Source organism: Papio anubis, chromosome 12, assembly GCF_008728515.1.
Source record: "Papio anubis isolate 15944 chromosome 12, Panubis1.0, whole genome shotgun sequence".
Taxonomy (NCBI): Eukaryota; Metazoa; Chordata; class Mammalia; order Primates; family Cercopithecidae; genus Papio; species Papio anubis.
Genome location: NC_044987.1, coordinates 106,601,343 through 106,614,480, shown reverse-complemented (window position 1 = coordinate 106,614,480; position 13,138 = coordinate 106,601,343). Strand labels below are relative to the sequence as shown.

The 13,138-nt window shown below is 38.8% G+C and overlaps 1 protein-coding gene across 1 annotated transcript; it reads right to left on the bottom strand.

Moving 5' to 3' along the window:
* Positions 1 to 7,247: 7,247 nt before the first annotated feature.
* Positions 7,248 to 10,695, bottom strand: LOC108581907 (olfactory receptor 4A8). The gene is made up of 2 exons (XM_017948400.3): positions 10,452 to 10,695; positions 7,248 to 8,648 (listed from the first exon to the last, which is right to left on the bottom strand). The coding sequence occupies exon 2, from the start codon at positions 8,595 to 8,597 to the stop codon at positions 7,695 to 7,697; it is 903 nt and encodes a 300-aa protein (XP_017803889.2). The 5' UTR covers positions 8,598 to 8,648; positions 10,452 to 10,695; the 3' UTR covers positions 7,248 to 7,694.
* Between the last annotated feature and the right edge of the window lie 2,443 nt (positions 10,696 to 13,138).

Sequence of the window (13,138 nt, the reverse complement as noted above, 5' to 3'; positions counted from 1 at the left end):
TGTCTTCCTATTGCTATGTTAAGAATCCAGACTGCTCCTTGGAGAGATATTGGTCTCTCCCCTTATGAAATGTTCTATGGATTGCCCTACTTACACTCCACTGCTGATATCCCTACCTTTGAAACAAAAGAGCAGTTCCTCAAAAATTATATACTTGGTCTATCCTCTACCTTCTCTTCCCTTAAGACTAAAGGCCTCCTAGAACAGGTGCTGCCCCTGGAGTTTCCAGAACATCAGCATTAACCTGGAGACCACGTCCTTATCAAAGGGTGGAAGGAAGGGAAGCTCAAACCAGCCTGGGAGGGACCCTATCCAGTGCTCCTAACTACTGAGACTGCAGTCTGGACAGCGGAAAGAGGATGGACTCATACACCCGAGTCAAGAAGATGCCGCCACCTCCAGAATCATGGACTGTCACTCTAGGGCCCACCCCCACCAAACTAACTATAAAAAGAGCTGAATAATCACTTGTTTATTCTCTTTTTTCTTTTCAACAGAAGTTCATCTTGTCATCAATGTAACTCAGGCTAGTCATCCTTTAACCCGTCAGTTCGATGCCTGTTCAGTCATTCCATGTGGAGACGTTCAAGCTCAAAGGAAGCTATCTCATGTTGATAAGTATCTGTGTCCATACCGCAAAGAATCAAGCAGGTATAAGTACGGAGACTTAAATAGTCCCTGTGGTGACTGGGCAGATGTTTGGTGGACTACTAAGTACAAAGAGTGGACAGCCAAGCCCCCTGCTTCAAATAAGTTATGGGGACCGAAACAAAAATTCCAACTAGTCCATTGTACCACCCCACCAAATTGTAAGCCATTACACTGTAACCCCTTGTTGCTAATTATAAATAATCCCCGGACAATGGCCCAAGAGCCCTCTATATTCGAATGGTACAGGTTAGGAACAGACATTGAAGGAAAGGACCCTAGAGGAACCTTCTCCCTGAAATTAGTTAAAACACTGGTTACCAATAATAAACGAGTTCAGACCCAAAGTCCGGGAGACAGGTGGAACCCAACACTCTCCCTAAGTATAGTGAGCCCAACATCCTCCTCCCATTTCCAAAATGACCCAACCCAGGTAACAGTTGTGGAGGTAGAAAACTTAAGGAAAACTATAGCTCTAGAGACAGGATATCAAGATGCAAATGCCTGGTTGGAGTGGATTAAATATTCCATCCACACTTTAAACAAAAGTGAATGTTACACTTGTGCGCATGGTAGCCCAGAGGCCCAGATTGCGCCCTTTCCACTTGGATGGTCTTCCAGTTGACCAGGCATGAGCTGTATGGTAGCTCTCCTCCAAAACCCCTCAGCCTGGGGTAACAAATCATGCCAAGCGCTTTCTCTGCTGTTCCCTGAAGTTAAACACCCTGTGGGTCAGCCTCCAAGGGCCATTCAGCGTCCATCTCCCAATGCCAATTTTACTTTGTGTCTCTCATGACAGGGAGATAACTTGGTGTTCCTGGGAGCCTTAACGGGACGCAGTGAGCTTAAGCCCTTCCAAGAGCTTACCCATCAGTCTGCCCTTAGCCATTCTCGAGCAGATGTGTGGTGGTATTGTGGTAGACCAATACTGGACACTCTGCCAAGTAAGTGGAGCAGAATTTGTGTTCTAATTCAATTGGCCATCCCTTTCACCCTGGCATTTCATCAACCAGAAAGGATAGGAATCAAATATCATCAAACAAGAGAGGAAACCCATGGGTCCTTCGATTCTCATGTTTATATAGATGCCAATGGGATCCCAAGAGGAGTGCCAAATGAATTTAAGGCCCAAAACCAAATAGCTGCAGATTTGAATCTATGTTCTTTCTGGTGGTTAACTGTAAATAAAAATGTGGATTAGGGTTAGGCGCCCAAGATGGCTGAATAGGAACAGCTCCAGCCTCCAGCTCCCAGGGTGAGTGACACAGAAGACAGGTGATTTCTGCATTTTCAACTGAGGTACCAGGTTCATCTCACTGGGGAGTGCCGGACAATCAGTGCTGGTCAGCTGGTACAGCCCGACCAGCGAGAGCTGAAGCAGGGCGAGGCATCACCTCACCTGGGAAGCACAAGGGGGAAGGGAATTCCTTTTCCTAGCCAAGGGAAACTGAGACACACAACACCTGGAAAATCAGGTAACTCCCACCCTAATACTGTGCTTTACCAAGGGTCTTAGCAAATGGCACACCAGGAGATTATATCCCACACCTGGCCCAGAGGGTCCCACACCCACAGAGCCTCCCTCATTGCTAGCACAGCAGTCTGAGATCTAAATGCAAGGCAGCAGCGAGACTGGGGGAGGGGCACCCCCCATTGCTGAGGCTTAAGTGGGTAAACAAAGCCACTGGGAAACTCGAATTGGATGGAGCCCACTATGGCTCAAGGAGGCCTGTCTGCCTCTGTAGACTCCTCCTCTGGGAACAGGGCATAGCTAAACAAAAAGCAGCAGAAACCTCAGCAGAGGTAATGCCCCTGTCTGATAGCTTTGAAGAGAGCAGTGGATCTCCCAACATGGAGGTTGAGATCTGAGAATGGACAGACTGCCTGCTTAAGCAGGCCCCTGACCCCTGAGTAGCCTAACTGGGAGACATCCCCCACTAGGTGCAGACCGACACCTCACACCTCACACGGTGGGGTACACCCCTGAGACGAAGCTTCCAGAGCAAGAATCAAACAGCAACACTCGCTGTTCAGCAATATTCTATCTTCTGCAGCCTCCACTGCTGATACCCAGGCAAACAGGGTCTGGAGTGGACCTCAAGCAAACTCCAGCAGACCTACAGCTGAGGGTCCTGACTGTTAAAAGGAAAACTAACAAACAGAAATGACACCCACACAAAATCCCATCAGTACGTCACCATCATCAAAGACCAAAGGCAGATAAAACCACAAAGATGGGGAAAAAGCAGGGCAGAAAAGCTGGAAATTCAAAAAATCAGAGCACATCTCCCCCTCCAGAGAAACGCAGCTCATCACCAGCAACGGAACAAAGCTGGACACAGAATGACTTTGACTAGTTAAGAGAAGAAGGCTTCAGTCAATCAAACTGCTCAGAGCTAAAGGAGGAACTACGTAACCAGTGCAAAGAAACTAAAAACCTTGAAAAAAGAATGAATGAATGGATAACTAGAATAATCAATGCAGAGAAGACCTCAAAAGAACTGATAGAGATGAAAACCGTAACATGAGAACTACATGACAAATGCACAAGCTTCAGTAACCGACTTGATCAACTGGAAGAAAGAGTATCAGCGATTGAAGATCAAATGAATGAAATGAAGTGAGAAGAGAAGTGTGGAGAAAAAAGAGTAAAAAGAAATGAACAAAGCCTCCAAGAAGTATGGGATTATGTGAAAAGACCGAATCTTTGTCTGATTGGTGTGCCTGAAAGTGACAGGGAAAATGGAACCAAGTTGGAAAAAACACTGCAGGATATCATCCAGGAGAACTTCCCCAACCTAGTAAGGCAGGCCAACATTCAAATTCAGGGAATACAGAGAACGCCATAAAGATACTCCTCAAGAAGAGCAACTCCAAGACACATAATTGTCAGATTCACCAAAGTTGAAATGAAGGAAAAAATGTTAAGGGCAGCCACAGATAAAGGTCAGGTTACCCACAAAGGGAAGCCCATCAGACTAACAGTAGATCTCTCCACAGAAACTCTACAAGCTAGAAGAGAGTGGCGGCCAATATTCAACATTCTTAAAGAAAGGAATTTTCAACCCAGAATTTCATATCCAGCCAAACTAAGTTTCAGAAGTGAAGGAGAAATAAAATCCTTTACAGACAAGCAAATGCTTAGAGATTTTGTTACCACCAGGCCTGCCCTACAAGAGATCCTGAAGGAAGCACTAAACATGGAAAGGAACAACTGGTACCAGCCATTGCAAAAACATGCCAAAATGTAAAGTCCATCGATGCTAGGAAGAAACTGCATCAACTAGCGAGCAAAATATCCAGCTAATATCATAATGACAGGATCAAGTTCACACATAACAATATTAACCTTAAATGTAAATGGACTAAATGGTCCAATTAAATGACACAGACTGGCAAATTGAACAAAGAATCAAGACCCATCAGTCTGCTGTATTCAGGAGACCCATCTCACATGCAGAGACACACATAGGCTCAAAATAAAGGGATAGAGGAAGATCTACCAAGCAAATGGAAAACAAAAAAAGCAGGGGTTGCAATCCTAGTCTCCGATAAAACAGACTTTAAACCATCAAAGATCAAAAGAGACAAAGAAGGCCATTACATAATGGTAAAGGGATCAATTTATCAGGAAGAGCTAACTATCCTAAATATATATGCACCCAATACAGGAGCACCCAGATTCATAAAGCAAGTCCTTTGAGACTTACAAAGAGACTTAGACTCCCATACAATAATAATGGGAGACTTCAACACCCCACTGTCAACATTAGACAGATCAACGAGACAGAAAGTTAACAAGGATATCCAGGAATTGAACTCATCTCTGCACCAAGCAGACCTAATAGACATCTACAGAACTCTCCACCCCAAATCAACAGAATATACATTCTTCTCAGCACCACATCGCACTTACTCCAAAATTGATCACATAGTTGGAAGTAAAGCGCTCCTCAGCAAATGTAAAAGAACAGAAATTTTAACAAACTGCCTCTCAGACCAAGTGCAATTAAACTAGAACTCAGGACTAAGAAACTCAATCAAAACTGCTCAACTACATGGAAACTGAACAACCCACTCCTGAATGACTACTGGGTACATAACGAAATGAAGGCAGAAATAAAGATGTTCTTTGAAACCAATGAGAACAAAGATACAACATGCCAAAATCTCTGGGACACATTTAAAGCAGTGTGTAGAGGGAAATTTATAGCACTAAATGCCCACAGGAGAAAGCAGGAAAGATCTAAAATTGACACCCTGACATCACAATTAAAAGAACTGGAGACGCAAGAGCAAAACACATTCAAAAGCTAGCAGAAGGCAAGAAATAACTAAGATCAGAGCAGAACTGAAGAAGATAGAGACACAAAAAACCCTCCAAAAAAATCAATGAATCCGGAAGCTGGTTTTTTGAAAAGATCAACAAAATTGATAGACTGCTAACAAGACTAATAAAGAAGAAAAGAGAGAAGAATCAAATAGACACAATGAAAAATGATAAAGGGGGTATCACCACCAACCCCACAGAAATACAAACTACCATCAGAGAATACTATAAACACCTCTACACAAATAAACTAGAAAACCTAGAAGAAATGGGTAATTTCCTGGACACTTACATACTCCCAAGACTAAACCAGGAAGAAGTTAAATCCCTAAATCGACCAATAGCAGGCTCTGAAATTGAGGCAATAATTAATAGCCTACCAACGAAAAAAAAAGTCCAGGACCAGACAGATTCACAGCCGAATTCTACCAGAGGTACAAGGAGGAGTTGGTACCATTCCTTCTGAAACTATTCCAATCAATAGAAAAAGAGGGAATCCTCCCTAACTCATTTTACAAGGCCAACATCATCCTGATACCAAAGCCTGACAGAGATACAACAAAAAAAGGAAAATTTTAGACCAATATTCCTGATGAACATCGATGCAAAAATCCTCAACAACATACTGGCAAACCGAATCCAGCAGCACATCAGAAAGCTTATCCACCATGATCAAGTGGGCTTCATCCCTGGGATGCAAGGCTGGTTCAACACACGCAAATCAATAAACATAATCCAGCATATAAACAGAACCAAAGACAAAAACCACATGATTATCTCAATAGATGCAGAAAAGGCCTTTGACAAAATTCAACAGCCCTTCATGCTAAAAACTCTCAATAAATTCGTTATTGATGGAACATATCTCAAAATAATAAGAGCTATTTATGACAAACCCACAGCCAATATCATACTGAATGGGCAAAAACTGGAAGCATTCCCTTTGAAAACTGGTATAAGACAGGGATGCCCTCTCTCACCACTCCTATTCAACATAGTGATGGAAGTTCTGGCTAGGGCAATCAGGCAAGACAAAGAAATAAAGGGTATTCAGTAAGGAAAAGAAGAAGTCAAATTGCCCCTGTTTGCAGATGACATGATTGTATATTTAGAAAACCCCATTGTCTCAGCCCAAAATCTCCTTAAGCTGATAAGCAACTTCAGCAAAGTCTCAGGATACAAAATCAATGTGCAAACATCACAAGCATTCTTACACACCAGTAACAGACGGAGAGCCAAATCATGAATGAACTCCCATTCACATGGGAATGAATAAAAACTGCAAACCTCTTCAAAAATAAACATTTAAAATACCTAACGGATATACTGTATTTAGGAATTAGAAAACCCAGTGTTGCTGAGATGTTAATTCAAGATGATTATGGATCCAACTTAAAATGAATAAAACTACAATATGCTCTTTTTGATATGTTCCTTCATCTAAAGGGATAGTAAGAGGAACCCGTGTTGCATCTCTTACTGTCATCCCTTCCAATACACTTTAAATGTGAATTAAGTTATCCTGCATTTCATAAAACTCAGTTATCAGCTGAATAAGACAGTGACTTCAGTCGTTGCCACACAAAACAGAAGAAATACCCAGCCAACAACTGCCTGAATTCCTGACTCACAAAATTTTGAGATAAAATAAAATGATGGTTATTTGAAATCACAAAAACTGTGGAGCCCTGCACCATATATGAAGACAGGACGAGAATAAAAAGTGGCACCTCAAGGTGTGGTGTTTCCATAACAACAATTTAAAGTGTATGGAACTGGCTTTAGTATATAAAACTAAGGGCCCCCGGGATATTGTATGTAAAGGCTGAAAATACAGACATAACTGTTTTGGAGGCTGTAAAAAAAAGTGAGTTTCTATCTAGTGATGAAAACATTTAGTAATTCTGTCATCTATAGTAAGGCAGAAATTTTTAAAAATGTCCTTTAATGAATAGGTGGATTTGACTAAAATTTCCAAATAGAATATTGAAAGTTACAGCTGTTTATTATAGCATCGTATCTTATAAGAAGTCAGATTTTTAAAATAATACTACTTAAAAGAGTAACTATTATATTTTCAGACAGAATTTACAAGAAACATAAAACAGTCAGAACTTGCTGGTTTCAAAGATGAAAATGGTTTCCCTTTCCAGTCTCTGCAAAGAGCTAAATACTCTGACAGTAAGAGAGGTCATCCAAATAAAAGTCGTTTCGAACTTGTGGATGTACAGACACCATGAATAGACTTCAGAAAATTTTAATGGTGTGTATCATAAGTACCTTAAACTAGACAAACATCGTTCTAGATTCTTAAGAGTATTATCTGACTGCACATAGAGTTTCAGCTCAAGTCTGAGAAGGGCTAGTTTCAAAGATATTTGTGAATATGGTGCTTGTATATTCCACAAAGTCTTTAAATAAATTACACAGAAGGAAGCACCATAGCCTTCCTTTTGAACAGGAGCATCTATTTTAATTACCTATTCCTCCCTTTCTCCACTCTGTGCTGGGAATACAGGAGAAATGTCCTGTCTCAATAGATGCGTAATAGAGAAAATACATAATTTAAAATGTACACAACAGGACCTGCACCCAAGCAGCCCCACTCTCAGTTCTGGATATAGAGGTTGAGATCTTGAACTTCAAACAGATGCCATGATGGGATGACTTCTTAATTGAGCTTGGAGCATCTAAATCCTGTCTTCCCACTTTGGGATCACAAAAGTTTTTCTATAGCATTTCTCATCTCTGAATTTCTCAATGTGTATATAAAAGGATTCAACATGGGTGTGATAACAGAATAAAACACAGTCAGGAATTTATCAATAGGAAAGTTTGAAACAGGTCTTACATATATGAAAATACAGGGAACAAAAAACAGGACAACCATGGTAATGTGGGAGCTGCAGGTAGACAGGGCTTTACGCCTCCCTTCCTGACTGTAAGTTTTAAGGGAGTTTAGGATGACCCCATAGGAGATTAGCAGAAGGATGAAGACGACCATACAGATTGCTCCACCATTGAAAACCACTGTGAGGCCTATAAAGTAGGTGTCAGTGCACGCCAGTTCCAATAATGGGTACATGTCACAGAAAAAGTGGTCAATGACATTGGGGCCACAGAAAGGCAGACTGTACACAACTAAAATTTGAAACACAGAATGCACAAAACCTCCAGTCACAGCCAACACCAAGACAAGGATGCAAACCTGTCGATTCATGATGGTCAAATAGTGCAGTGGCTTACAGATGGCCACATAGCGATCATAGGCCATCACCACCAGAAGGAAGATGTCAGTACCACCAAACAAGTGGTCTACAAACAGTTGGCCCATGCAAGCTGGGAAGGAAATAGTCTTTATATCACAGAGTAAGTCTACAATCAATACGGGAGAAATGGTGGTGGAATACACAGCATCTATAAATGACAGGCAGGCAAGGAAGAAGTACATTGGGGAGCCCGAGGAAGGGCTGGCAGTAATAGTCACCACAATGAGCAGGTTCCCCACCATGGTCACAATATATGTGAGTAAAAACATGACGAATAATGCTTTTTGCACACCAGGATCCTGAGAGAAGCCCAGGAGGACAAATTCTGTAATATTGTTATTCTGTCTCATTTACTCTTCTTTCAGGCTTGTATCAGAGGTGAGAGCTCAGGAGAATAGAACCTGTAATGAAACAGTGAACAGGAATATGATCACATCCATTGTGTCACAGAGCACATCTTCATTGTTGCATCCTCAATAGTGATTTACACACAATAAACATGCAGTAAGTCTCTCTTGTGTTTCTCATCCAAAGAGTCCATCTTCCCTTGACAATTCTATTTCTCCACAAAGATTTTAGTTTCTTCAACAGGTAAAGGCTTCTACCTCTAAGTTTTAGTGAATATTCTATATAGAAGAAGTGTTAAAGTCCCAAAAGCCATTCATACATTTTATAACTTATTTAAAACATTTTTCTTGCCACAGAATTCAGCTATGATGAATAGTCAACAGGTTCTTGGTCTCAAATAACTTACTCTCTGCTTATGGTAATAAACTCTAAATAAATAGACATAGATTTAGTCCTTTGTGTTTGTATGTGTGATATCTTTATAATATGATCTGTGCAAGAATAACATCTTCTGAAATATGTCACTCAGTACTCTGGCCTTCTACTATTAGACCTTCATTCCTTCACGCCTCGAAGTATGTTCAGTCTTTATTAGTCTTTCATTAAATGTCAGAAGACATGACTCTGAAATGTATAAATAGCTATGATATTATTCATCACATTGTTCCCTGTAGTGATTACTTGGTCTGACTCGTTGTCCAACTTATAAGGAGCTGTGATTCTCTCCATTTTATCCTTGCCTATACCCCAATTTTTTCACCACTTACATACAATATCTTAATTTTAATTAATTTGAACTCCAGTGAACTAACTCATGACTATCACCAACTAACAAATATGCCATGTTTTTTTTCATGAATTCTTGAGATGAGCTAGGTAGTGAGAAAGGAGAAAATAGACACTGTAGAAAGAGGTACAGAACAGTGGGACATGGTTTTATTCATAACACTATTTAGACACCAAGAGTACTCAAAAATAGAATCTTAGTTACCAGATTCCAAAAAGAAGCATATTCTAAGAGAAATTCCAAATTCCGTGTAAGAAGGCACGGATTTGAGCCATTTGAATGCATTTACAAGTCTGTCTCAGTTTACTCACTGGAAAACATGGGATTAAATTTGAGAAATTCAGAATCCTTTCTAGTCAACTATCTACAGAACTATTAGTGCATCTCTCCTTTATGGTATTCTGCTGACAATTTTTTTCTTTTTTTATAAATATATAATTAAATAAACATTTCCAAGCTCATGACTGGTACATGAAAAATGGTTGTCTGTGGGACAATGGGTTTTTTTATTACTGTGAGTACTGACTATAAGCTTCTCACTGAGTATGTACCTATTTAAGATCCAAGACATCCTCAAAGAGAAAGTGTAGCATGTTGTGAATAATGTGGACACTGGAGCCACGTTTCTTCAGCTACAACCTCATGTTCACCATTTTTTATGAGACTTTGGGCCATTTACTAAAGCTCTCTGACCCTTACTTTCATCATTTGTAGAATGGGAATCCCAATAGTCCTTACCTCTTAATTGCTTAATTTTCAGCAATTAATTTTGAACTCAATGAACTGTTGATTTATAAAAGAAAGTAAAGTGCCTAGAACACTGGCTGGCACCTAGTAAGGACTCAATCAATTATAGTTATTATCCGTGTTATTGAATGCTTCACTTTGAAGATAGAACAAATCATGTGAATCTTTGTCAACTTGGAAAGATTTATAGACATAGTCTGTTAAAAAGAATAAAACACTTATAATTCAGGGAAACCTTTTGAGGCACACAATAAAATTGTATGTCTTAGGAATTAGATATTTAATTATGTATGAGTAGTGATTTTACCATAATAAAATATACCTTAATGAGAAGCAAGCAGAATTCTAGTAAAAAAAAGTTGAACTGATCATCAGCGGGAGAGCTAAATGGTAGAAAATGAAAGAAAAAGGGGTCAAATCAGAAAAAAAGAGAAGTTATAGTAAATACATTAATATTCACAAGAAATAAGATGATTAATTTCATAATTAAGTAAGGCAAATTAGCTGGGCATGGTGATACACACCTGTTATCCCAACTACTCAAGAGGCTGAGGTGTGAGAATCACTTGAACCCAGGAGGCAGAGGTTGCAGTGAGCCAGGATCATGCTACTGTCCTCCAGCTTCGGTGACCGAGTGAGACTATCTCAAAAAAAAAAAAAAAAAAGTGAGGCTAGTTTTCTGCTAAAAATCTTCTTCAGAAAAATTTATTTTAATGAGGAAATACTGGAAGCACAACCGCCTGTGGGTCCCTGGGTGACTCAGAAGGCTTTGGGAATAGCCATAACAAATAGACACAGACCAGATCCTAGTAAAAAGAAAAGAAAATTCAAAAAGAAAAATAAAAAAAACATTGATCTCTTAGTGTCTCTAGATCTGACAGTTAAGGACAAACTTAAAGAAAAGAGAACAATGGGACAAGTCGAGATACAAACACAAAATTTGTGATATTCACTGCTGAGGAAAACTACAGTATTACTAAACCTCAAATGTGGACAAGATGATTCCGTTTACATAGATCTGACAGTGGAGGAGGATATATGCAGAGAGAGTTTGAGCTTCCCTAGAACCCAGTTGTGATAAATGTTCCACATGTCTCATTCACATTACCACTTCCAGCTGATTCTAGAGTTCTGTCATTGTTGAAGTTATAGACTAACAAAGGCACATCTGTTGAAGAACACAAGGGTATAATAAAACCCATAGCTCATTCTCTTTTTTTCACATCTTACTTGCTGCAAGGTTTAGTTCCTTTTCTCTCTTTAATCATCAATGATAAATTTCACCAGGATAAATCTTCTCTTGGGAAGTTTAGATGTTTACTTGTAAAAACCAGGATATGTAAACTATCCTCTTTAGCTTAAGTCATCAAAGATTTAATACTTTAAAAACTGAAAGATAATATTACTAGGCACTCAACATAAATAACTAAGTTAACATGTTTCTAAACAAAAACAACTTAACACAGCTTCCTAAGAATGTGACTTTTTCAAAGGATAAAATCCCATAGTAACAAAAATAATCCCTTATAGATAAAATTTATAAAACAATATAGTTTTGTAAATCTCTCTAAAGAATAGTAGACTCAATACTTTCCTGAACTTGTATATACTGAGATAATTTTTAGATTAACACATAAAAGACCATATCATGCTTCCAGAACATATTAGGCATTGATTTCTTTATACTCTAACACACTGACATAGTCTGCAATTTTAAATTTTCTAATCAAATATATCTAAAAATGATTCTATACCTACGTTAATGTATCACATAATAAAATATTCTACATACTAGATTATAAATCTATTGGTTTACTTATTTTATGTGTAACATGGAACATGTTTCTCTTGTTACTTGGCAAATTAGAAAATAAACACTTATAAGGCTATATATGGAAACCAAATATACTTGATACTCTGATTAATGTCTGTGTTGTGCTTGCTTAATTTTCCCAATTAAGATTCCGCCAATGAAAACATGTGCTATTTAAGACTCTAGCTATATTTCAAAACATTACAGGAAGTTTCAGTGAGTAGCCCTTGTCAATTGCTTCAAAAACTCACATCTTGGGTCTTGTCCTTGGTCCAGAAAAGCAACGCTTCTTTCACTGAGGGTTACTAAAGATACCTCATGCATCTATTTGTGTTCTTAAAACACGTGAAAAATGTATGGCTGGTCCATGGATTTAGAAATATCTCCTAGTGTGACAATTTCCATATTTCCACACAGGTTTTCTATATCTCAATTTTCAGAAAAGTATAAAGGTATCCAGAGCAGATGTCCAAAATATAAAGACACTTAAACATAATGTCAGGATCTACTGTACAAAGGTAGTTAAAATTTTACATCCCCTGGAAAATTTCTTCATAGAAAAACAGAGATAATTTCTTTGCATGACTATATAAATATTGACCTAATTAGTGGAAGTTAACCTGGACACACCCATTATCTAGTGACTCAGGTAAGCAAACAAAAAATTTGTCAACACCAAAATTTGTTTCTTGAATTTGTATCTTCTCTGTCAATTATGGTGAAGCAACCATGAATATTTTACTGTGATCAAGGATTTATAACATTCATGTGCCCAGCTATTTAGCTCTATAGCTAACAAGGAACTGCCGGGATTTAACTTTGTGAATAAGTCAGTGACAAAGCTTTCTCACAGTCAGAAGCAGATCTCTTCAGTCTTTTAGTCATTCAAATAGCATAGCCCTAAGATCACTTCTTTTCTGATTAAAGGCATGTCTCTGTATCTCCCAAATCTCATTCCAGGAAATTGAGATCCTCCACAAATTTTTACAAGCAAACGTGGATGAAATAAAACAACCCACCTAGAGGACTGGATACCAGAAGATTAGATACCAGAAGACATATTGTAGCTTGGGCAGAAATTTTTATGTTTAACCTATCTATCTCATAAGTTATTCTGTCAGGAAAAGAAGTCTTCCATTTATATGTGTAGACATAGTCTATGACTTTTACATCAGCAATATTTTTAATTAAAAAGA

Bases quoted from the DNA above. Each gene is read 5' to 3' on its own strand.
- LOC108581907 (XM_017948400.3), bottom strand. From the start codon at position 8,597: ATGAGACAGAATAACAATATTACAGAATTTGTCCTCCTGGGCTTCTCT.